At 36.0% G+C, this 27,544-nt stretch overlaps 1 protein-coding gene across 32 annotated transcripts in view; it reads left to right on the top strand.

The window, feature by feature from the left end:
- The window catches only part of GALNT13 (polypeptide N-acetylgalactosaminyltransferase 13), a 690,911-nt gene that overhangs the window by 434,426 nt on the left and 228,941 nt on the right, over positions 1–27,544 (top strand). For 29 of the 32 annotated variants that reach the window (XM_035304875.3, XM_078327740.1, XM_054257627.2 and 26 more), the window contains 2 exons: positions 14,965–15,135; positions 27,375–27,492. In XM_035304875.3, the coding sequence (XP_035160766.1) occupies positions 14,965–15,135; positions 27,375–27,492 (289 nt within the window). The remainder of the gene's footprint in view (positions 1–14,964; positions 15,136–27,374; positions 27,493–27,544) is intronic. The other 3 variants (XM_054257635.2, XM_054257634.2, XM_054257632.2) reach the window with 1 other exon arrangement.

The raw sequence follows: 27,544 nt of genomic DNA, 5'->3' as shown, positions 1-27,544 counted from the left end.
GTACCATGATGTTTTGATTACTGTAGCCTTGTAGTATAGTTTGAAGTCCAGTAGCATGATGCCTCCAGCTTTGTTCTTTTTTCTTAGGATTGTCTTGGCTATGTGGGCTCTCTTTTGGATCCATATGAAGTTTAAGGTGGTTTTTTCCAGTTCTGTGAAGAGGCTCATAGGTAGCTTGATGGGGATAGCATTGAATCTGTAAATTACTTTGGTCAGTATGGCCATTTTCACACTATTGATTTTTCCTAACCATGAGCATGGAATGTTATTCCTTCTGTTTGTGTCATTTCTTATTTCATTGAGCAGGGTTTGTAGTTCTCCTTGAAGTGATCCTTTACATCCTTTTTTTGTTGTATTCCTAGGTATTTTATTCTCTTTGTAGCAATTGTGAATGGCAGCTCATTCTTGATTTGGCTCTTTATAAGTCTGTTATTGGTGTATAGGAATGCTTGTGATTTCTGCACATTAATTTTGTATCCTGAGACTTGCCTGAAGTTGCTTATCAGTTTGAGATTGTGGGCTTAGATGATAGGGTCTTCTAAATATACAATTATGTCATCTGCAAACACAGATAATTTGACTTCCTTCTTTTCTAACTGAATACCCTTTATTTCTTCTTGCCTGATTGCTCTGGCTAGAACTTCCAATACTATATTGCATAGGAGTGATGAGAGAAGGCATCCTTGTCTAGTGCCATATTTCAAAGGGAATGCTTCCAGTTTTTGCCCATTCAGTATGGTGTTGGCTGTGGGTGTGTCGTAAGTAGATTTTATTATTTTGAGATACATTTCATTGATACCTAGTTTATTGAGAGTTTTTAGCAAAAAGGGCTGTTGAATTTTGTTGAAGGCCTTCTCTGTATCTATTAAGATGATCATGTGAATTTTGTCTTTGTTTCTGTTTATGGGGTGAATTATGTTTACAGACTTGTGTATGTTGAAACTTGCATCCCTGGGATGAAGCCTACTTGATCATGATGGAGAAGCTTTTTGATTTGCTGTTGCGATCAGTTTGCCAGTATTTTATTGAAGATTTTTGTATCTATGTTCATCATGGATATTAACCTGGAGTTTTTCTTGTTGAGTCTCTGCCAGGTTTTGGTATCGGGATGATATTGTTCTCATAAAATGATTTGGGAAGGATTTCCTCTTTTTATATTGTTTGGAATCTTTTCAGAAGGAATGGTATCAGCTCCTCTTTGTATGTCTGGTTGAATTTGTCTTTGAACCCTTCTGGACCTGGGCTTTTTTTGGTTGGTAGGCTATTAATTTCTGCCTCCGCTTCAACCATTGTTATTGGTCTAATCAGGGTTTCGACTTCTTCCTGGTTTAGGGTTGGGAGGGTGAAAGTGTCCAAGAATTTATCTGTTTCTTCCAGGTTCTCTTGTTTACGTGCATAGAGTTATTTGTAGTAATCTCTACAATTATTTGTAGTAATTGTAGTTTGTGTTTCTGTGGAATCAGTGGTGATATCCCCTTTATCATTTTTTGTTGCATCTATTTGATTCTTCTCTCTTTTCTTTTTTATGAATCTGGCTAGTGATCTATCATGTTGACTTTTTTTTTCAAAAAACCAGCTCCTGGATTTATTAATTTTTTGAAATTTTTTTGTCTCTATCTCTTTCAGTTCTGCTCTGATCTTAGTTATTTCTTGTCTTCTGCTAGCTTTTGAGTTTTCTTGATCTTCCTCCTCTAGCTGTTTCAATTTGATGATATATCAATTTTAGATCTGTCTTTGCTTCTCCTGTGGGCATTTACTGCTATAAACTTTCCTTTAGACACTACTTTAAATGTGTCCCAGAGATTCTGGTGCATTGTGTATTCATTCTCACTGGTTTCAAAGAACATCTTTATTTTCATTGTTTATTCAGTCAGCATTTTTTTTTTTTTTTTTTTTTTGAGACAGAGTTTCGCTGCTGTTACACAGGCTGGAGTGCAATGGCGCGATCTCGGCTCACCGCAACCTCTGCCTCCTGGTTTCAGGCAATTCTTCTGCCTCGGCCTCCTGAGTAGCTGGGATTACAGGCATGCGCCATCATGCCCAGCTAATTTTTGTATTTTTAGTAGAGACGGGGTTTCATCTCGTTGACCAGGATGGTCTCGATCTGTTGACCTCGTGATCCACCCACCTCGGCCTCCCAAAGTGCTGGGATTACAGGCTTGAGCCACAATCAGTCAGCATTCTTTATCCTTCATTTCAGTGTTTATCCAGTCACCATTCAAGAGCCAGTTGTTCAATTTCCATGAAATTGTGCTGTTCTGAGTTAGTTTCTTAATCCTGTTTTCTAATTTTATTGCACTGTGGTCTAAGAGACTGTTATGATTTCCATTCATTTGCATTTGCCAAGGAGTGATTTACTTCCAATTATGTGGTCAATTTTAGACTAAGTGTGATGTGGTGCTGAGAAGAATGTATATTCTGTGGATTTGGGTGGAGAGTTCTGTTAAGTGTCTACTAGGTTTGCTTGTTCCAGATCTGAGTTCAAGTCCTGGGTATCCTTGTTAATTTTCTGTCTTGTTGATCTTTCTAAAGATAGTGGAGTGTTAAAGTCTCCCACTATTATTGTGTGGGAGTCGAAGTCTCTTTGTAGGTCATTAAGAACGTGCTTTACATATCTGGGTGCTCCTGTTTTGGGTGCTTATAAATTTAGGATTGTTTGCTCTTATTGTTTCATGGATTTTTTTACCATTATATAATCCTCTTCTTTGCCTCTTTTGATCTCTGTTGGTTTAAAGTATATTTTATCAGAAACTTGCATTGCAACCCATGCTTTGCTTTTTGCTCTTCCTTTGCTTGGTAAATCTTTCTCCATTCCTTTATTATAAACATTTGTGTATCCTTGCATGTGAGATGGGTTTCCTGGATATATCACACCCATGAGTTTTGACTTCTTTTCCAATTTGCCAGTCTGTGTCTTTTGATTGGAGCATTTAGCCCATTTACATTTAAGGTTAATATTGTTATGTGTGAATTTGATCCTGCCATTTTGATGTTACCTGGTTGTTTTGCCCATTAGTTGATGGAGTTTTTGTATTGTATCGATGGTCTTTACCATTTGGTATGTTTTTGGAATGGCTAGTACTGGTTGTTCCTTTCTATGTTTAGTACTTCTTTCAGGACCTCTTATAAGGCAGTCTTGATGGTGATCAAATCTCTGAGCAGTTCCTTGTTAGTAAAGGATTTTATTTCTCCTTCACTATGAAGCTTAGTCTGGCTGGATATGAAATTCTAGGTTGGAAATTCTTTTCTTTAAGGTTGTTGAATATTGGCCCCCACTCTCTTCTGGCCTGTAGGGTTTCTGCTGAGAGATCCACTGTGAGTCTGTTGGGTTTCCTTTGTGGGTAACCCGACCTTTTTCTCTAGTTGCCCTTAGCACTTTTTCCTTCATTTCAACCCTGGTGAATCTGACTATAATGTGCCTTGGGGTTGCTCTTCTTGAGGAATATCTTTGTGGTGTTCTCTGTGTTTCCTGGACTTGAATAGTGGCCTGCCTTGCTAGGTTGGGGAAGTTCTCATGGATAGTATCCTGAAGAGTGTTTTCCGGCTTGGATTCATTTTCTGTCATGTTCAGGTACACCTATCAAACATAGATTAGGTCTTTTCACATAATCTCATATTTCTTGGAGGCTTTGTTCATTTCTTTTTAATCTTCTTTCTCTATTCTTGCCTTCTCATTTTGTTTCATTGAACTTATCTTCAAGCTCTGATATTCTTTCTTCTGCTTGGTCAGTTCAGCTATTGATACTTGTGTATGCTTTGCAAAGTTCTGGTTTTGTGTTTTTAAGCTCCATCATTCATTTATATTCTTGTTCAAGCTGTTAATTCTCATTGTCATTTCATCAAACCTTTTTTCAAGGTTCTTAGTTTCTTTGCATTGGGTTAGAACCTGTTATTTTAGCTCAGAGAAGTTTGTTATTACCCACTTTCTGAAGCTTGTGTCTGTCAGTTCATCAGACTCATTCTCCACCCACCCTTGTTTTCTTGCTGGTGAGGAGTTGTGACCCCTTGGAGGAGGATCTGGTTTTTCATGTGTTCATCCTTTTTGCACTGGTTTCTTCCCATCTTTGTGGATTTATCTACCTGTGGTCTTTGTAGTTGGTGACTTTCAGATGGGGTCTGAGTGGACATCCTTTTTGTTGATGATGAAGTTATTTCTGTTTTCTAGTTTTCCTTCTAAAAGGCCACTCTGCCGTAGAACTGCTGGAGGTCCACTCCAGACCCTGCTTGCCTGGGGATCACCTGCAGCAGCTGCAGAACAGTAAGGGTTGCTGCCAGTTGCTTCTGTTATCTTTGTCTGAGTAAGATACCTGCCAGATGTCAGCCTCAGCTCTCTGTTGTGATGTGTCTCGTTGGATATATGGGGGTTGGGGAGCTGCTTCAGGATATAGTCTGTCCCTTACAGGAGCCCAAGAGCTGAACTGTGAGATCCAATTTTTTATTCAGAGATGCTGGGCAGGTACATTTAAGTCTGCTGCAGTGGAACTCATAACCAGCTTTTTTTCCCAGGTGCTCTGTCCTGGGAATGTGGGCTTTATTTATAAGTTCCTGACATGCTACTGCCTTTTTTCAGAGATGCCTTTCCAAGCAAGGAGGTAGACTAGTCATAGTCTGCCAGCAGAGGCATTGCTGAGCTACAGAGGGCTCTGCATAGCTGCTGTTTGAACTACCTTGTGGTTTTGTTTATAGAGGTTTAGTTAAAATTGCCTTGGTTATGGTGGATGCCCTTCCTCCCACAGAGTTGGACCATCCCTGGTCCAGCCATGCTTGCCATGAAACTTTCAATCCAGAGCATTTCAGATTGCTGGTCTTTGTTGGGGTAGGAACTGCTGAACCAGATCACCTAGCTTCCTGTTTCAGTCCTCTTTTTTTCAATTGAATGGGTGACACTGTCTCCCAGGCCTTCCAGGTGCCAGTTGAAATGACATCCAGATTCGTGTGAGTTTTTGTGTGGAGACCCACTGTGCTGGCTGAAACAGCATGCTGGAGACTCATGGTGCTCTTCTTCCCGGGAATCTCCTTAGTATGTGGGGAGTAAAAATTTGGAAATGCAGTGATCACTCACCATCTGCATTCTTGCTGGGAAATGCATTCCAGAGCTGTTCCTATTTGGCCATCTTGGATCATCCTCCTATAGCTTTTCTTAAAAGTAAGTTTTACCACTTATTTGACAAATAATACTGGTATATTCATCTTGGACATAGGTATTTGATGAATAAATAGTGAATCAATTCAAATAATAAAAATGTTTTAAATTAATTTTTAGTTGAAGGCAATAAATATAATCTGAAATAGAATCATTGTGTTATAAAGCACATTTCCAAAGCACCTTTTCATGTTCTCATAATTGCCCTCTAAGGTAGGTACTGTAGATATTCTTATCTATAACTCATAATAGGGAGGAACAAAGAAGGTAACAACCAGCTTGCCCCAGCCATTGGAAGTGCTGGGAACAGGAATTTAGCTCTTTCCAATCCTCCACCAGTGTTCTTTATACCACACCAGGACTCTGAGTCAGTACAGTGCAAGTTCACCTGGAATGTCTTAAAAATGCACACACATGGAAGATCCAAGATGGCCATTTAGGAGCAGCTGAGGATTGCAGCTCCCAGTGAAAGCGCAGAGGGTGATTGGATGCTGCATTTCCAGATGGATTTTTATTGCCCACAGACTGGGAGACTCCCCGGCAGAGGATCCCCATGGGTCAGCAGTGTGGCTGTTTTGGCCAGTGCGGCTGTTTTGCTGGTGCCCCAGTGCAGCGGTTCCCCATACAAAATACACTGGTCTGGTTGCCCTTTTAAGCTGGCAGTTGGAGCTCCAGGAAGACAGTCACCCATTTATCTGATTAAACAGGGGACTGAAACAGGGAGCCAGGCCAGGAGATTCCTGGGCAAAAAAGTGCCTCGAATCTCAGAGTGGTTGTTTCATCTGGCATAGTGGGTCACCACATGGGAAGTCACACAGATGCCGGTGCCTTTTCACCAGGTGACTGGAACACCTGGGAGAGAGTCACCCATTCAACTTTAAAAAAAGGCTCTGAGGCAGGGAGCCAGGTGATTAGGCTCGGCGGGTCCCACCCTCCCATACACACACACACACACACACACACACACACACACACACAAAACAGCAATTGGAAACGTGCTGGGTTGAGAGTTTCATGGCAAACACAGCTGGGCCCGGGACTGTCCAGCTATGTGAGGGAGGGGCATCTGCTATCACCAAGGCACTCCACCCCTACGGAGGTAGTCCATCATTGCTGAGGTAACCTGCCATTGCCAAGGCAATGTGCCATTACAGAAAGAGTCCACCATTGCAGAGGTGGGCCATCATTGCTGAGGCAGTTCTAACCACACCCATATAAACAGGACTGCAGGGAAGTTCACACAGCAGCAGGGCAGAGCCCACAGCAGCTCAACAAAGCCTCTGCAGGCAGACAATGTCTTGTCTGCCTTCTTGCTGGGAAGGGAAGCCCTGAAAAAAAGGCAGCAGCACAATGGAAACTCATAAATAAAGCCCTAACTCCCTGGGACAGAGCACCTGGGGAAAAAAAAGGGGGTTTATGAGTTCTGCTGCAGCAGACTTAACTGTACCTGCCCAGCACCTCTGAATGAACAATGGAGTTCACAGCTCAGCACTTGAGCTCCCATAAAGTACAGACTGTCTCCTCAAGCAGCTCCCTGATTCCCATATATCTAAAGAGTCACCTCACAAAAGAGTGATCAGATTTACATTTGACAGGCATCATCCTGGGACAAAGATAGCAAAATAAGAAATTGGTAGCAATCCTTACTGTTCTGCAGCTGCTGCAGGTGATTTCCCAGGCAAGTAGGGCCTGGAGTGGACCTCAGAAGTCCTACAGCAGAAGGACCAGACTGTTAGAAAGAAAACAAAGAAACAGAAATAACTTCATCATCAACAAACTGAATGTCTACTCAGAGATGCAATCTGAAAATCAGCAACTACAAAGACGACAGGTGGATAAATCCACAAAGATGGGAAGAAACCAGCACAAAAAGGCAGAAAACACCCAAAACCAGAACACCTTTCCTCCTACAAGGGATCACAACTCCTCACCAGCAAGGGAACAAGGCTGGATGGAGAATGAGTGTGATGAAATGACAGAATCAGAATTCAGAAGATGATGGGTAGTGAGAAACTTCTGTGAGCTAAAGGAACATGTTCTAACCCAATGCAAAGAAACTAAGAACCTTGAAAAAAAGATTTGATGAAATGTTAACGAGAATGAACAATGTACGGAGGAATATAAGTGAACTGATGGAGCTGAAAAACACAACAAGAGAACTTTGCGAAGCATACACAAGTTTCAACAGCCAATTTGACCAAGCAGAAGAAAGATATCAGAGGATGAAGATCAACTCAATGAGATAAAACGAGAAGGCAAGATTAGAGAAAAAAACGTAAAAAGGAATAAACAAAGTCTCCAAGAAATATGGGACTATATGAAAAGACCTAATCTACATTTGATATGTGTACCTGAATGTGATGGAGAGAATGAATCCAAGCTGGAAAATACTCTTCAGGTTATCATCCAGGAAAACTTCCCCAACCTAGCAAGGCAGGCCAATATTCAAATCCAGGAAATACAGAGAACACCACAAAGATATTCCTCAAGAAGAGCAACCCCAAGGCACATAATCGTCAGATTCACCAGAGTTGAAATGAAGGAGAAAATGCTATGGGCAGCCAGAAAGAATGATCAGGTTACCTACAAAGGGAAGCCCATCAGACTCACAGCAGATCTCTCAGCAGAAACCCTACAAGCCAGAAGAGAGTGGGGGCCAATATTCAACATCCTTAAAGAAAAGAACTTTCAACCCAGAATTTCATATCCAGTCAAACTAAGCTTCATAAGTGAAGGAAAAATAAAATCCTTTGTGAACAAGCAAGTACTCAGAGATTTCATCATCACCAGGCCTGCTTTACAAGAACTCCTGAGTCACTAAACATAGAAAGGAACAACCAGTACCAGCCACTCCAAAAACATATCAAATGGTAAAGAGCATCAACACAATGAAGAAACTGCATCAACTAACAGGCAAAACATCCAGCTAGCATCAAAATGGCAGTATCAAATTCACACATAACAATATTAATCCTAAATGTAAATGGACTAAATACCCCAATTAAAAGACATAGACTGGCAAATTGGACAAAAAGCCAAAACGCAGTGGTGTGCTGTATCCAGGAAACCCATCTCACATGCAAGGCCACACAAAGGCTCAAAATAAAGGGAGGGAGGAATATTTACCAAAAAAAATGGAGAGCAAAAAAGAAAGCAGGAGTTGCAATTCTCATTTCTCATAAAATAGACTTTAAAGCAACAGAGATGAAAGGAGAAAAAGAAGGATATTACATAATGGTAAAAGAATCTATGCAATGAGAAGAGCTAACTATCCTAAATATATACACGCCCAATACAGGAGCACCCAAGTACATAAGGCAAGCTCTTAATGACTAACTAAGAGACTTAGACTCTCACACAATAATAGTGGGAGACTTTATCACCCCATTGTTAATATTAGATCAATGAAACAGAAAATTAACAACTATATCAGGGACGTGAACTTAGACCTGGAACAAGCAATCCTAATACACATTTACAGAACTCTCCACCCCAAATCCACAGAACATACATTTTTCTCAGCAGCACATCAAACCTCCTCTAAAATTGATCATATAATTGGAAGTAAATCACTCCTCAGCAAATGCAAAAGAATGGAAGTCATAACAAACAATATCTCAGACCACAGTGCAATCAAGTTAGAGCTAAGAATTGAGAGACTAACTCAGAACTGCACAGCTTCATGGAAACTGAACAACTGGCTCTTGAATGTTGACTGGATAAAAAATAAAATGAAGGCAGAAATAAAGATGTTCTTTGAAACCAATGAGTATGAAGACACAACATACCAGAATCTCTGGAACACATTTAAAGCAGTCTCTAGAGGAAAGTATATAGCAATAAATGCCCAAATGAGAAGCAAGGAGAGATCTGAAGTCAACACCCTATCATCAAAATTGAAAGAGCTAGAGGAGCAAGATCAAAAAACTCAAAACCTAGCAGAAGATAAGACATACCTAAGACCAGAGCAGAACTGAAGGAGTTGGAGACACAAAAAACCCTTCAAAAAATCAACAAATCCAAGAGCTAGTTTTTCAAAAAGATCAACGAAATAGACCACTCGCAAGATTAATAAAAAAGAAAAGAGAGAATAACCAAATAGATGCAATAAAAAACGATAAAGGGGATATCACCACAGATTCCACAGAAATGAAAACCATCATCAGAGATTATTACAAACAACTCTATGCACATAAACTAGTAAACCTGGAAGAAAATGGATAAATTCCTTGACACTTAGACCTCCTCCCAGGCCTAAACCAGGAAGAAGTCAAAACCCCGAATAGACCAATAACAAGGTGAGGCACCAATTAAGAGCCTACCAAACAAAAAAAGCCCAGGTCCAGATGGGTTGACAGCTGAATTCTACAGGACACACAAAGAGGAGCTGGTACCATTCCATCTGAAACTATTCCAAACAATCCAAAAAGAGGGAATCTTTCCCAAATTATTTTACGAGACCAACATCATCCTGATACCAAAACCCAGCAGAGACTCAACAAGAAATGAAAACTTCAGGCCAATATCCATGATGAACATAGATGCAAAAATCTTCAGTAAAATACTGGCAAGCCAATTGCAACAGCATATCAAAAAGCTTATCCATGGTGATCAAGTAAGATTAATCCAGGGGATGCAAGGTTGGTTCAACATACGTAATTCACCACATGAACAGAACCAAAGAGAAAAACCACACTATTATCTCAATTGATGCAGAGAAGGACTTTGACAAAATTCAGCAGCTCTTTATGCTAAATAACCTTCAGTAAACTTGGTATTGACAAAACATATCTCAAAATAATAAAAGCTATTTATGACACAACAACAGCCAATACAATACTGAATGGGCAAAAACTGGAAGCCTTCCCTTTGAAATCTGGCACTACACAAGGATGCCCTCTCTCACGACTCCTATTCAATATAGTACTGGAAGTTCTAGCCAGAGCAATCAGGCAAGAAAAAGAAATACAGGGTATTCAAATAAGAAAGGAAGAAGCCAAATTTTCTCTATTTGCAGACAACATGATGGTATATCTAGAAGGCCGCATTGTCTCAGCCCAAAATCTCCTGAAACCGATAAACAACTTCAGCAAAGTCTCAGGATACAAAATCAATGTTCAAAAATCACAAGCATCCCTATACACCAATAACAGACTTAAAGAGAGCCAAATCAAGAACAAACTGCCATTCACAATTGCTGCAAAGAGAATAAAATACCTAGGAATACAACTAACAAGGAACATAAAGGACCTCTTCAAGAAAAACTACAAACCACTGCTCAACGAAATAAGAGAGGACACAAACAGATGGAGAAACATTCCATGTTCATGGTTAGGAAGAATCAATATCGTGAAAATGGCTATACTGCCCAAAGTAACTTACAGATTCAATGCTATTCACATCAAGCTACCAATGACCTTCTTCACAGAACTGGAAAAAAAAAACACCTTAAACTTCATATGGAACCAAAAAAGAGCCTGCATAGCCAAGTTAATTTTAAGCAAAAAGAACACTATGGGAGGCATCACACTACCAGACTTCAAACTATACTACAAGGCTACAGTTATCAAAATAGCATGGTACTGGTACCAAAACAGAGATATCGACCAATGGAACAGAAGAGAGGCCGCAGAGGCTACACAATATATCTACAACCATCTGATCTTTGACAAACCTGACAAAAACAAGCAATGGGGAAAGGATTCCCTGTTTAATAAATAATGTTGGGAAAACTGGCTAGCTATGTGCAGAAAGCAGAAACTGGACCCATTCCTGACACCTTACACTGAAATTAACTCCAAATGGATTAAAGACTTAAACATAAGACCTAACACCATAAAAACCCTAGAAGAAAATCTAGGCAAAACCCTTCAGGACATAAGAGTAGGCAAGGACTTCATGACCAAAATACTAAAAGCATTGGCAACAAAAGCCAAAATAGACAAATGGGACCTAATCAAACTCCACAGCTTCTGCACAGCAAAAGAAACAGTCATTAGAGTGAATCAGCAACCAACAGAATGGGAAAAAGTTTTTGCAGTTTACCCATCTTACAAAGGGCTGATATACAGAATTTACAAAGAGGTAAGACAGATATAGAAGAAAAAAAACAAGCCCATTCAAAAGTGGGCAGAGGATATAAACAGACACTTTACAAAGGAAGACATACATGAGGCCAACAAACATGAAAAAATGCTCATCATCACTGGTCATTAGAGAAATGCAAATCAAAACTACATTGAGATACCATCTTAGTTAGAATGGCAGTCATTAAAAAATCTGGAGACAACAGATGCTGGAGAGGATGTGGAGAAATAGGAACACTTTTACACTGCTGGTGGGAGTGTAAATTAGTTCAATCATTGTGGAAGACAGTGTGGCAATACCTGTAGGACCTAGAAATAGAACTTCCATTTGACCCAGCAATCCCATTACTGCGTATACATCTAAAGGACTCTAAATCGTTCTACTATAAGGACACATGCACACAAATGTTCATTGCAGCACTGTTTACAATAGGAAAGACCTGGAACCAACCCAATTGCCCATTGATGATAGACTGGACTGGGAAAATGTGGCACATATACACCATGGAATATTATGCAGCCAACAAAAACGATGAGTTTGTGTCCTTTGTAGGGACATGGATGAACCTGGAGACCATCATTTTCAGCAAACTGACACAAGAACAGCAAATGAAATACTGCATGTTCTCACTCATAGGTGGGTGTTGAACAATGAGAACACATGGACACAGGGAGGGGAGCACTACACATTGGGGTCTGTTGGGGGGAATAGGGGAGGGACAGTGGGGGGTGGAAAATTGGGAAGAGATAGCATGAGGAGAAATGCCAGATATAGGTGTTGGGGAGGAGGGCAGTAAATCATGCTGCCAAGTGTGTATCTATGCAACTATCTTGCATGTTCTTCACATGTACCCCAAAACCTAAACTGCAATTTAAAAATTAGTTTTTAAAAATGCACACACATGTACACAGAGCACTGAATATACACAGAGCACTGAAACAAAATTATAATTAAAAAAGAAACATAAAAGCACAGCTATAAGAATACATTTAATCATTTCAACAGTATTGTCACCTTATATGTACACATTTTGAAATCTCGAAAATTGAATAAATAACACTTTATACAATTAAGAATCCTTACACATCCCTGCAATTCCTTCTATTGTTGATGCTGTGAAGTACAAGTATTTATAAACACTGGTTATAAAAGAGTATAATTTCTAAACACCTAATAAAGATAACTAACATTGAATGCTATCTGATATAACATTAGATAACACCTTACTTGCATAGTCATTCTGTCTATAGTAGAAAAGTCCTTCTAGAATTTACATTTTTCAAAAAGAAAGAAAGAAAGAAGGAAAGAAAGAAAAAGGAATGAAGAAGAGGAAAAAAGAGGAAGAGGAAGAGAGAACTGGAGTGTTGCTTAATTGCCCAGGCTAGAATGCAGTCTAAAAATGGGTATTGAAAACCTCCCTTATATTATCAATTGTGCTTAATAATGGCCAACCAACATTTCATTTAAACCTGTGAGTAGGTGTGATGTGGTACTGATAAGAGTGCATATCTTGCGTGTTTAAAGTGGAGAGTTCTATAAATGTTTATTAAGTTTACTTGTTCCGGATCTGAGTTCAAGTACTGAATATCCGGGAATTGAACTCAGATCCGAAACAAGTAAACTTAATAAGAATTTACATTTTTAATTAGACATTCAAGATAGGAGCTATTTAGTCTGAGCTAGTCCAGCCAATTTGGTACTTGCCAGGAAGACGGATGGAAGCTCTCAGTAAAATGAGCCACAGCAGTTAAAGAAAGCAGTAGGAACCTTTTAGTCTATAGAGTGTTATACATGGCTAATAACATTTTTCCAGTCAGTATATTGTACAATACTCACAGAACAATAAGACAGGCAAAGTAAAATGAGCTTAAAAATGCATTTCCTGGCAACTTTTGGAATGTTATGTTTGTTTTTTTTTTTAACACGTGTTTCATGTACTACTCAGTGAGTTTCGAATGTTTCAATATGGTCATGTATAGGCTATTTTTTTAATCTAACAACAAAATTACACTGTATTTGCATATGATGAACCCTATTATCTTGTTCTGCTTATACATTTTAAAGTTGCCATACGTAGCTAAAATCTGTTCAAGGATTTAATAAAGTCTGTTCAAGGTTTTTAAACCTAATTTCTTCTCCCCACAAGTTAAATCATTAAATCTAATAAAGGAAGTAAGAAAAATACTGATTTTGTTGGGTGCAGAGTCACCAAGAAGCTTTTCCAAGGCTAGAGGAATCTTATCGATTGCAGACAAGTAGAGGCTCTGGCCAATTGTGTGGAATATAAGACTCAATTGAAAATAAGTATTGGTGAAACTGGTGTTAGAAAACAAGAATAAATAATGGACTTTTATGTGCCTTGCATATCTAGGGATGATTCAGATACCTATTTGTAAACGTACCTTCTATCAAACATGAAATACGAATTCTGGTCTTCAGAATTAGGTACAACTAATACAATATGGGTAGACCTGAAAATTTACTTGTGGAAATCACAGAAGGTGGGTCCCATAACAAAATACATAAGTAAGGGTTAGGTCAATAATTAGACAAGGCACAACATGGATTAAAAGAGTACCTAATGATTTTCCCAAATGCAATTTTTTACACTAGGAAGTTAACATTAAAAACGCCAACATTTTCGCTCTTACTTTAAGAAAAATGGGGTAGGCTGGGAGCAGTGGCTGATGCCTATAATCTCAGCATTTTGGGAGGCCAAGGCTGGCAGATCACTTGAAGTCAGGAGTTCGAGATCAACCTGGCCAACATGGTGAAACATTGTCTCTGCTAAAAATACAAAAATTAGCCAGGTGTGACGGTGGGTGCCTATGTTCCCAGCTACTCAGGAGGCTGAGGCAGGAGAATCACTTGAGCCTAGAAGGCAGAGGTTGCACTGAGCTGAGATCACACCACTGAACTCCAGCCTAGGAGGCAGAGCAAGGTTCCATCTCAAAAAAGAAAAAAAAGAAAATGGGATAAAACACCAGAGATTGAAGTTGTTTAGCTTTCCCTATCTTAAGTATCATCTAGATTATAAATATAGTGAGGACATTTCACTCAGAAATTGTCATGTCTCAGAAAAGTTCACTTCTAAATTATAATCTAGAAGATATCATCTGTATTATAAATGTAAACCCTTAATTTGAGGACACTTCACTCAGAAAAACGTCAGTCATTTCTCATAGGAAACATATACTGACAGATTATGATTTTTATTGTTATTCTTTGTTGATTTTTTGTTTGTTTTTCCTAGTAGGTGTTTTCTCCATGAAGATGGTCCCAGAACTCTCTAAACTAACCTACCCTACTTGAAATGTTAACTACCAGATCTAATTTGCTGTCATTCCATCTTCCCTCCCTGAATGCTATTGCTTTTCAAAGTGTTGTAGCTAAAATGAAGCATAATCTCAGAGAAGCTCTACTAGTCATGCTGTGGGTGGAGGTTTCATGAAAAATTGACCATGCCTATCTTGCTAAGTTAGTACTTAGAATGCATTTGGAAATAAACTTGAAGGTCAGTTAGTATATTTGATTAGATTTCAAATGATAGCATAAACTGTAAGGAATATTTATTCAAAGGAAATAATTCCATGGATTAATAGGATAAAATGAAGCTAAAGACATATTAAAGTAACAAAATAATTATCAGCTATATCAGCTACAATCAGTTTTAAGGTGATAATGTAACATTTTAATTATCATGTGTCTATAAATTGGGTTTAATTTCTTGGCAGGAAAACGGTTGTCTGCCCTATCATTGATGTGATTAGTGATGATACCTTTGAATATATGGCTGGGTCAGACATGACTTATGGGGGTTTTAACTGGAAACTGAATTTCCGCTGGTATCCTGTTCCCCAAAGAGAAATGGACAGGAGGAAAGGAGACAGAACATTACCTGTCAGGTATGTAGATCATATCTCTTGAAGATTATATAGATTCCCATAAAAACTAAGGAATATTGTAGATTTCTGTTCTTATTTTTATTTAGTCATATCCTCATTATTCTATGTATATATATATTATATATATACACACATTATGACCATTTATATGATCATATTAAAATCAGTGACACTATTAAATCTAGTTTAAATGAGTATAGGCAAACATTAAGTATTGGCAAAAATGCTAAATATCTTTTGAAGCTTTATGTATTCTTATATTCAAAATATATTTACTGTGAATTTGCTACATGACAGAAATGTGCTATCCTTGAAACTTCAAATAAATGTGTGTCTTACTTTAAAGTATATGGTTTATAATAATAGAAATGTTCTCAACACTGAAATAGCCAAAAATATTTTGGTTAATATTCTAAATATACCATGTTTAAAAAGCTATCTTCCTTATAGACTTCATAGATCCGTTTGGAAAATTTTAATGTATTCAAAATTATGAAGCGTTTATTGCCCCAAAATACTTCAAATACTACTTAAGTTAGAATATTGATTAGTAACATATGGGCTTACTGGTAATAAAAAATATATACATCTCTGTCTGTATAAGCATTAGCCACTTTATTCACAAAAAACAACTATCATCATCTTCCTACTTAAACACATTGTGGACTTCCTACCTGAAACTGAACATTGGTTTCCTGAAAAATACTTTGTGAGGTATTCACTAGTTTAGTTCTTTAAAGATGAATTTGGCAAATCATCCTTCCTTTGGAACATGAGAGAAACACCCTAACATTCTAAAACCATATACTTTAAGTCTTACTTAGCACTGTCAACAAGTTTTTGAAAACTGAAACTTTAAGAAAAATACCAGAAAACACTGTCATGTATCTTATAGTGAAAGGACATTGAATTAAAGGATGTTACTTGAGGACCTTTTATTTGTCATTTCACTTAAGGTTGCAACAGCATTAAGTGAAGACTTACTGTATATAAAATCCATGATCTGAATAAGAATGTCTGGTAACCTACTGAAGGGATTACTTATCTATTATCACCTACTTATATAATGAATTAATTAAAATTAAACTCTAAAAATTGGCAAGTGGAAGAGAATGGCTAAAGGCATTTGCTACTGAACAATTAAATATTATGGAAATTAACTTCTTAAAGAGATCTATTACATCAAAGAGAAAAAAATGTGACTTCTAACATTTGTATAAAACCATGTAAGTTATCATGTCAATATTTAAAGCGTAATTTAGTAGTCCTAAGGCTTTTATAATCTTCAAATTCACCAAGTCTTATTTATACTTACCCTTAAAAACTTGAGAAAATATAGTGGCTCATGTTACCATCATTTATTAGAAATCATATTTTCCCAAATTGTTTTCATTTAGTGTTAGCTGATTTTTAAACTTTAGATTCCAAGTGAAATCTATCAGAATGCTTGACCAATACACTCAATGTTTTTATTCTTTTGAAAATGCTGTTTATAAGAAAGCATGTTTATACTCATTCAAAAAAATTGGCAAAAGACATGCTTTATTTATGTTCTCACAGAGTCAAAAGGAAGATAACTAAGAGGTAGCCAATATTCACAGTAAGAAATTACTGATCTCATTCATAAAATAATCATCTATGTAGAAATCAATCATTATTTACCTTTCATTAAATAAACAAAAGATGAATCATCTAGCTTGCTATATTTTAACCATAATTTATGTAGTTGTATTGCAGTAACATGAGAACTGATAAACTCTCCATATATTTTGTTTGCTTCAGTAACTGCTCATTATTTCATTTCCTAACATGCTGAGGAAGCTGAAGCAAGAGAAACAGAGAACCCTCAGTCTTTGCTGAACTTTCTAGATTTTTATGGCAAAAGGTTAATTAATTCATGGGCTCTGTTGTAACAGCCTGCAGGTAATTTTCATCAGCATAGCTGTAATGTGAACTTGCTTCCAACTTATAATCTATTACTTGAAGATGTAATCATTTTTCTCACAGTCATACAAACAGATAAATCATTCTAGGTGTTGAAGACAATTTTTTTCCTACTTGATTAACAGAATTCTAAATAGCTAAAGTGATGAAAATAAAGCTGAAATTTTAATTTTCTTATAGGAATGCTTCATTAAAAATGTCAGTTGTGACAGAACTTTGTAGTCACTGTAATTGGCTAGTCATCATTTAGAAATACAATCATGCATCTGCTTACATTGAAAGTGAAGTTGAACTTGTGACCTAAATCAGTTATACTACATTTAAAATAAAGCTTAACATGGTTATTCTTATTTTTCTCTTACCAACTTCTGGGCTTTGGTATTTTCATTTTCATCATAAATGGAGTTTGTGAAATACTTGTTATTTTTCTTGTTATAACTATGGAATAATATACATAATTCTTAATATATAGTTTTCTTTAGTCAGTAAACTTTCCTTGACATTTAATAATCCAATTATATGACATTTCAAGAATATTTCAATTATGTGTACAACAAATAGTATTTTTTAAACTGCAGTCATTAACTAGGAGCTTTTATGGGAAATATGCTCTGTAGAAATGTTTTACTTTTCAAAAATTACCAACGCTTTAAAAATGAGATGTTTTAAATAAAAATCTGGATTTCCTGCTACTAGTAAGTTAGAAGATATTACTATAATGGCCCAGGATTCTTACCTGGCACCATCAGTGGAATTTTGTAGAAACTGCCCATGTAGAAATGGAATTAAAGCTTATCCCAAAGTCCTTCTAATTATGTCCCTGACTCGGAGGCTGAGGGTCATTTGCCATTTGTTATTATTCTTGAACTTGAAGAAATATTTTTCTGTACCTGTGTCTCAACAAAAGGGGGAAAATATATTTATTGTAACAAATCCACTTTATATAATTAACTTTATCTGGCTATAATCTTTTGAAGTTTTGACCCTAGTCTTAGAGGCTATTGCCTAGGAAATGGCTGGGTTTCAAACTCATCAAGCACATCACCCCTATATAACTATGCATATACATTACCTAATGGAATAGGCAAGTAGTAGCAAAGACACATGATAATGCAAATAATCTTCTAAATTATTTAATTGGGGATGAATTATGCATTTTTTGTAACACATACAAATTGGAGGTGATCTGGTTTAGGCTCTTAAAATAAGTTTGACTCCATACACAAAAAACACATGCATACAAATTGTTAGGCACTATGCCAAGTTCCACACATACAAACATAGGTAAGGGAACCTCTCCTGTAAAGTTGCTCACTCTCTGGCACTGGCTGCAGGTATGCTGGATGAGGGCAGGAGTCTAGTTTAAGTGGTCCAGGTGTGGGTGTACAGGAATATATCTACTACTAAAGTGATGTGGACCTCTAGAAATGAGCCTGGCTTACGTCTTATTGATTGTTTAGTCCTTAATTATGCCCTGTAAGTGAATCTCAGTAAATAATTATAAAGATATTTATTTCCACTTTAATTTCACACTGACTAAAATAGAGTTTTTAAATTAAAAACCTACTGGTAATTTCTAAATAAATTTAACTTTTTTTACCCTTCACATCTTATGGACTCTTTTACATATAATCACCATTAATATTCTTAATATGACTGCCTTCATTTTTACTTCAAGTGCCATGTTGAGTATATTTCTAAAGTAAATCAAAAGAGTTTTAGATGTTCTTATAATTCTAATATAGCAATAAACATAGATATTACTGGTTTTTATTTTAGACCTATTTTACTTGATTTTATGATTTTTATTAGCATTCACCTGATCTCAATTTTTTACATAATTAGAATTAGGAGTTTATGAGGATCAAATAAATCAAGTAACATTATTAATGTCTCTGATTATAATTGTATTTTATCACGAAAAACTCATACAGTGTTCATATATATTATCTCCTCTATCATTGGAATGTGATCATAGAAGAAGCATTGAAGCTAGTTTGGAGGTTCTGATTTTATTTCAACCTCCTCCAAGTGGGAAATTACCTAGTCTTCTCAACTATAAAATGGAAAATTATTCTCCCTGCCTTGCTTAACTCATGAAGTGTTATAAAATATTGAAACGAGCAATGTCCTTGACATGAATTAGATTTTAAATTTATCTCTGATAATGTAACATATATATTGCAAAATAAATGTGACAAGTACCTAAAAGGATAAAGAAGAACACCAATAAGCCACCCCTTTTAGAATTTGGTTGCATTTTCTTCCAAGGCATTTCTATTCAATTTCTCTACAGTGTGAAAGTTGATATAGCATCAATATTTTTCTATGCTGTTAATTTTTTTCCCATGTAAGTTTTAAAGGCTGCAAATGTCTTAAATTACTTAGGTCATTCCCCTACTTTTTGTGTGTGACTAAAGTTCATCAAGAGTTTGTTTGCAGTTTATTTTTTTACCAATTATTTTTTCTGTATCTAGTTTTTGCATATGAAGTTGTCGCTTTAGAATTATGCAGTTGAACAACATGAAATTTGTTTTAATATTCCTGATTATCTCCTGCCAATTTAATTCCTCCCCCAAAATATTATCACTGCTTCCAATTCATAATTTCACTAGTTAGTATAATAAATTGAAAACACAAATATTACTCTATAAAATCTTATATAAATATAAGACAAAGCTTTTTATATTTAATAGTAACTAATTAATTTTTATCAGATTAGATTTTTTTCAATACAACCATAATATACGTTTGGATTGGAGAAAAGAAACAGATGTAGATACCACCAAAACCTTTAAAGCACTTCTATACAATAAAAGATATGAAAACAACAGCACAGGGGAAGGTCAGCATTGTGACCTTTCAGAACAAAGACTGAAAGAAATAATTAACTTTGGAATGCTCAATTAGTCAAAATCCTTGCTTACTCTTGTTAAAAGTTAATGGCTGTTGATTAAGTAAAAACTTCATGCCTCCAATAAAAATGTTTGAATCTATATTCTATGAAACAAACTATATTTATATTGTGTTACTTTCTATCATAGTTTAGGGGATAATTTGCAACATTTTCTTAGCAGCCTGTTGGGATGAGAAGAAAACTAGGGTACTGTAAAAAGTTTTCAGAGTGGTAAGTTAAATACTATATTTATATACTGAATAATGTTATCACACTAACCAAAATATTTTAAGACTATTAAATATATTAGTCCCAGCTAGTCCCATTGTTTATTTTAATCCCCTGAAAGCATGTAATGAAAGTACAATGAAAGATTAAAATTTGCACCAATTACTGTACATGCTTTTGGAAGCTTAGGCCTTTATCAGGTCTTAGGAATTATTAAAAAGCACTTAGAAAAAATAACTACACTTTTATTGGAAATATAGCTCTTTAAGCACAGGTTAAGGTATTGATTACCATGCTTGTTGATAAGTGGGTTCTTTGGCAGCAAAACAAATCATTTGCCCATACTAAGCATAACATTGTATTTTTCTTATTCCTTAAAAATAACACTGAGATTGTGTTTCATAGACTCTGCAGGATTTTAGTAAGCTTCCTTGTCCAGCACCTAAGCCAACATAAACTCTTAAAGTAACAATTTCTTCTCTACAAAAAGCCACATCTTCATGCTCAAACATAGGTTCAGATGATTGTAATAGTGTGCAGTATTCACCAAACTTCCCATTTTTTAGCTGTAAAATCTTTAATTACTTCAACACTTAATTATTCATCACTCTGATAGAAGAGTATTTGTGCCTCTGCTTCCCTTCTCTTTCCTCTGCTTTCTATTTTGGTTATAGTGGATAGAAAAAGGAAGAAAGGAGAGAAACTCAGCATTTCATTTTGTTTTGGTTCCTAAGCCTGCAAAATGGTTAACGTAACAAAGCCATTCGATTTTATAATTTAAAAAAATCAGCTGCATGTGAGTATTTCAGCTATTCATGCCTCATATTTGTAAATGTAAAAATAACTCATTTTTATTACTTATCTTTAGCAATTTATAATCTATGGAAAATGTAATTAGTGCCAATCTAAATACTAACAGTTTAGATATTGTGTTATTTGAACATTATAAACAGTAGCCTAGAATTGAGCTATAGTCTCTCAAACATTCTTTGGAGATTTTCTCCAAGGATCTTGATTATTTGCCAATTAATATTAAACAGAATCCTGATGTATCAAAAGAAAAAATTAGTGAGATGGAATGATGTTTCAAGAACTTTAAGAGAAATTGTTTCTGAAGGGCAGTGCAAAAATTCACAGGAAAACATGGTACATAAACATGGAGCTTGAAATCACGAAAAATGTGTTTCTGATTAACTACCCAGAATCTTTTTCTGCATAGGTATATGGATGAATGGAGTGATTAGTAATTGAAAGGAAGGAAGGAAGGATGGATGGACAGACGGAAGGAAAGAAGGAAGGAAGGAAGGAAGGAAGGAAGGAAGGAAGGAAGGAAGGAAGGCAGGCAGGCTGGCTGGCTAGGCTTGTTAACCATGCTACCAACTAGTTAGAGGTCTTTGAACAAGTCACTTAAACGCATTCCCACTACGTTTTTGACCAAATCTGTAGGGATTTTAGAGCTCTGAAGTACTACAATTCTAAAAATTAATTGGACCTTGAAAAAATAAAAATGAAGCAAATTATAATCTTGGTAAACACAGATGTTTTCCCCTTTTTTTGATAGATATTATCTAAAATGTATACTATTAACTGTGTGCTGGTATTTTTTCAAGAGTATTACATATATTAGCTCACATGATCCACACTTTATAGGTGATGAAACTGAGGCACAGAGTTTAAGTGACTTACTGACAGTCAAACACTTTGAAGTTGGTGTTTAAACTCAATCTAGCTACTAAGTCCAGACTTCTAACAACTGAATTTGGCTGCCTCTTAGGGTTGCCTTTTCTCTCTCTATACTAGATGATTGTCCCAGTGTGACATACGAAATATATTGTCTTCTTGGTGAAAATACAGGCATTACATTTTAGCATGATTGAATAATTAAATGTATTCTGCCACAATTTCTGTTGATTCACCAACTTCTGGTGAAAAACTTCAGTATTTTTCCAGGTCAAATGCATAATTTTTTGAGGCCTTTACTATTTTACATAGTCATAAACCTTTATATCTTAAATTCTAAAACACTTATAGAAACTGGGTGCTGAGGCATGTACCTGTAATCCTAGCTGAGACAGGGAGATTGCTGGAGGCCAAGACCTTGAGATTAGTTTGGGTAATATAGTAAGATCCAATCTCAAAATATAACTAACTAAATAAAATACTGTCAATCTCAACCTTTAAAACTGCTGTTAGATGACCGAGCCTTTAAATATGTTGGAATTAGTGAAATTACCTTTGTTACTCATCAGTTTAGCAGGTATGAGCAAAAAATATTTTTGGAATCTTAGAAATAAGATTACAGATAATTTTAACTTTGAATATACAAGGGGAGTTTTCAAAGAAAAATCCAGGTGACTAATGGATGTGAACGAATGTACCAAGGTACAAAAATGTAAAGCATTTACCAGTAACAGCTAAACACTTTACTGCAGAGAAATAGTTAAAAAGCATTGGGAGAAGCTCATTGGGTGATGCCAGATTACTGATGCCAGAATAAGAAGCTAGAATTTGTTTCCTTAACGTAGATTTCTGAACATCTGATTTACATTTTTAGAGAAGCATTGATTTAGAGAAATTAATCTGGCTATGGTTTCTAGGATAAATTTCAGAAGCAGAAGAATCTAGAGCCATCCAGATCCTCTTAGCATCTAAGAGGATCTCATTATTACCAAACATTGAAGATAGTTAGACATAGAAGACTAAAAGTAGAGTCACTATGATAACAGAGATGAGTCAAAAACACTTCAGATAAAAGGTAGAAGTATTTTGGAAATAATTGAATTATGCACAAAAAATGTGTTTTTTAAAATTTTATATTAAGAGACTGGAAGGAAATAAAAGACATTAAAAGAGGAGCAGATGAATACCAAATTCTCAGGTCTATCATATATACACTGAACACAGTCAAAGGAGTTTTTTAAAGGAAACATCTAGTGAGGAACTGCAAAAGTGCAACTTATGCAGAGAAAACAGGTATAAAAACACAAATTTAGGAGTCAACCATAGAAAGGTGTGTGATGAATGATCTTATCATACCCAGGCAAAGAGCCTAGAAAGCGAAAAGTGCCCCTGAGAGACCCTTAGGAGGATACATTTCAGATGAAAGAAAAAATTACTAAATGCATATATCCACAAAATCATATTATAATGGCAAATTGCATTTATGTGATAGATGTGAAACTAAGAGCTTATCTAATTTCTGATAGCAAAGAAAAAGGAGAGGAAGGGGGTTATCAATAAGGATCATAAAATTAACAGTCAAATTCGCAGAAGGAAAACCTCTACAGAACAATGTAATGGGAGCTAGAAACGAAAATAATTTCAAGCAGAAGATTGATGAACTGTGCTATATGGTTTCAAAGGAAAAGTTAAGGACAGGTTATTGGAGTTCACAATCAATGGGGACTTTTCAGAAAGAAGTTATGGTAGAAGTGGGAGCAGGATATACCTTCTAATTAGAAGGTCAAAAGTTGTTAAGGGAGTCTGTAGAAAGTAACTTTTCAAGAAGGTTACCAGTGAAGAGAATAGGAAATATATGTCCCTAGTTTAAGAGTAGTAAGATGGAATGAAAATTTTTTCTGGTTTAGGATAGAACTTTGTTCACAGGTTTGTAAGCTCAAGAGAACAATCTAGAAAGCAAAGGCATAAAACGTAAATATTAATAGTCAATGAGCAAGGGCCTGAAAGAGTAGTCAGGAGAGAGCCTGTTGAGACAACAAGGGTGAATGCTAGCCCACAATGAGAGGAAAGGAGATATTCTTTTCTATGAAACAAGAGGAAAGATGAGGCCATGAAGAAGACACATTTTTAAACACATTGAGCTAGAGATTGAAGGAATTTAGATTTCATGATTGAGAGAATTTAGATGTCATGTATTGCCTTGATCCCCTGGTTGTTGAGAGGAGTCTGAAACTTTTGGAAAAGACTCAGACCAGGTTTGGTGACTAACACCTGTAATCCTAGCATTTTGTGAGGTCTAGTAGGCAGGTCATTTGAGCTCAGGAGTTCAAGATCAGCCTGAGCAACATAGCAAAACCCTGTCTCTATAAAAAATACCAAAAGATAGCTCAGTATCGTGGTGCCTGTCTGTAGTCCCAGCTACTCTGGAGGCTGAGGTGGGAGAATCACCTGAGCCTGGGAAGTCGAGGCTGCAGGGAGCTGTGATTGCACCACTGCACTTCTCTAGCCTGGGCATCAGAGTGAGACCCTGTCTCAAAAAAAAAAAAAAAAAAAAAAAAAAGAGTTTAAGACAGGTGAACAAATAAACAGCAGTTTGTGAATTAAGTTTGTGAACAAATAAACAGGAGTTTATGAATTAAGCAGAGAATCAACAATGTAGACTTGTCCTATAACCAGTTAGCCATATTTTATTACTTTTCCAGTGCCTTAATAGCAGAAGTAAATGAAGTAAAAGGTAAATTCACCCAATCAGCAACATTAAAGGAAAGAGAGAGAGAGAGATCATTGGAAACTGCAGAAAGCAAGCACAGAGAACTAAGGTTCCTAAGCTAGTGTTTTGCTGACATGACAGAGCCCTGGAAATGAGTTGTGACAAGGGAAGAAAAAATTGTTGATGGGTATTATTAATATGAGACTATAGATTAGGGAACCAGAATCACCAATGAAGGATAAAACCTGACTTCCTATGAAAATGGGAGGGGTTCAAGAGTAAAATGTTATACTCTGAGGCAGATTTCAGTCCACATCTTAAATATGAGGTAGTTCCAAATGGTTTTGAAACCTAAAATGAGGGTATATGTAGAGAGAGAGGAACCCAAATTAAGTGAAGGACAGCAAGGATTTTGCTTAAATGATTAACATCAATAACACCAACAAAGATAAACTACCTAGCCTTATTAATTATTGATTATGTGTTGGATACTGTGTTAAGTGCTTTACTTCTGTTAACTCAGTTCATCTTTCCTACTTACTATGTGTGGTGGGTAGTGTTCACAGTCACTGAGCTGACTGTTCCCCTCAGGTTCAATTGATTAAATTGGTTGTTTGATTTGACATTGTATAGACACAATCTTGAAAAGCAAATAATTTCAGCTAATTTCACTAAAATCAAGGTTTTTCATTTTCTAGATGCTCTGAATACTTAAGGTACACATGAGCATATGTAAATATTGTATTAAGCATATTACAGAGTAGTTAACTTAGAACAGAATGTATTGCATACCACTGGCTATGGCGATAGGTATTAAATATTATAAGGCACAGTATCCAACCTGAGAGAGCTAACTGATATTGCAAGCACGCACACAACCTGTCCAGGAGTATCTGTCTTCAGAAAATACAGGAATTACTTGAAGATTGTAATTTTATCTTATTATTTTTATTATTTTCAAGCACAAGTAGAAGTTATTTGAGTCATTCTCAATAGTATAAAAAATAAATTAAGTGTAATTTATTTTTAGCCACTTATCATACATTTCTCACATATAAGAATGATGACCAACTGTAAGGTGAAATTCAGTACATGTTATTTAAGTTAAAATGTGCCAGTGCTTTATCAGTAAGTAGATAAGTAGATAGGCAGTCTGAACTGATCATTAAAAATGCATCACTTATCAGTCTTAAGCATTTGGTTGCATTATGATAGGATAATTGCATCAATTTTGGTTCCTAATTTTATTAAATAGACTCTCCAGCACTGTAATACCTAATATAGTTATTGCCATAGAGTTCCAAAACCCCCATCAGGTGAAGGTCATGGCTACTTCCTAATTACCATCTGTTTAGCTTTGTTAGTGTTTCTCATTATAACTGAGAAGGTCAATGATACTGCTCATGATAGGAACCCAGCAAGACAAAAAGTAATAAAATTGCTCTGAGACTAAGCAAGGCTCTGCTACTCCGACTGATGGACAGTTAATTACCTGAGCATAAAATAGCGAGAGCACTGGGAGAAACAGAGAACTCTGCAATGTGGTAGACGTCCAAGTACAATATTATTTGGTGGGTTTTTAATGAACAATTCTGTTTAATTAAAACATGAGCATAACCTTTGGCAGAGGAGAATACAATTTTGTCAAAAGCAAAACACTGGGTTCTTAACAGCCTCACAGACTACTTAGATGAGTATTCCAGTAAGTTTCTATAGCAGTTTCTCACCCTTGGCAGTACATTAGAATTACATAGAAACTATATAATACCAAAATCAGGCATCACCCCAAGCCAGTTCAATCTAAATCTGTGGAGGGTGGTACTTAAGCATGCCCATCTTTTTTTTTAAAGGTGCCTCAAGTGCTGCTATTGTGCTTTTAAGGTTGCAAACCACTATATTACAAGTGGCATTCAAGTCATCATTGCCAGTATGGATCTTTTTGAGATAAACTACAATCTTCTTTTTAACCTTTAATTTATACTGCTTATATATAGAAAGACTTGTGTAGCTTACTCATTAACACTGTCTGTAATTCTTCTTTTAAATCACCAATTAATTTATCCTTTAAAAACTTGACTCCTCAGCTCCTATAGAGAAATTTTGAATTTGAGAACAAAAGGCATTTATTCCTAGGAAAAAGTTTTAGAATCCCTTCCAAATGTCCTTCCATACATAAATCTTATAGAATTAGATGACTCATTCTATCATTTTAATTAGTAAAGAGAGAATAAACAATTAGATGTAAAGTTCTTGTGATTAAAAAAACTTTATAACTATCACTAGATATTTATTTCCTATAAACATTTTATAGCACTTAATTTTTTCATATTTAAACAGGTTATGGATCTTTTCAAAGTGAAACCATGTCCACAGGTTTCTAGAGTTTATATAAAAATGATTTATAGTTATGTGACCTAAGTTCACAACTGGTAGTTTCATAACCAGCTAACCACTTTAAGGACAGTGAAAAGGGCACAAACCTCTCTTCACTATGCTTTTCAGGGGGAATATAGAAGTCCCAGTCTTCCCTGGCCAGTGTTACTTCCACGTATCTATTTGATCACCAATAAGAAAAACAAAAATTAATTTGAGTTTTACAGAAAATGTAAAAAGAAATGCTATCTATTAATTTTAAAACTTCTTACACCTGGACTTTATGTTTCTAGTTTGAGATTATTTTTAATATTTAGAATGTCTCAAAAATATGTGCTATAGTCTCATTAAACTCCACACATTGTTTTCAAAAAATATTCTTTTCTTTTTGTTTTTTTTTTCAACTAGGACCCCTACTATGGCTGGTGGCCTATTTTCTATTGACAGAACCTACTTTGAAGAGATAGGAACTTACGATGCAGGAATGGATATCTGGGGTGGAGAGAATCTTGAAATGTCTTTTAGGGTAATTGCATTTTATTTTATTTTTTGATGCTGAACATACTATGCTGTAGCAT

The sequence above is a fragment of the Callithrix jacchus genome, chromosome 6 (genome assembly GCF_049354715.1).
Source record: "Callithrix jacchus isolate 240 chromosome 6, calJac240_pri, whole genome shotgun sequence".
NCBI classification, from domain to species: Eukaryota; Metazoa; Chordata; class Mammalia; order Primates; family Cebidae; genus Callithrix; species Callithrix jacchus.
Note: the sequence above shows the minus strand (reverse complement) of the source record. Positions and strands in the feature narration are given on the sequence as shown.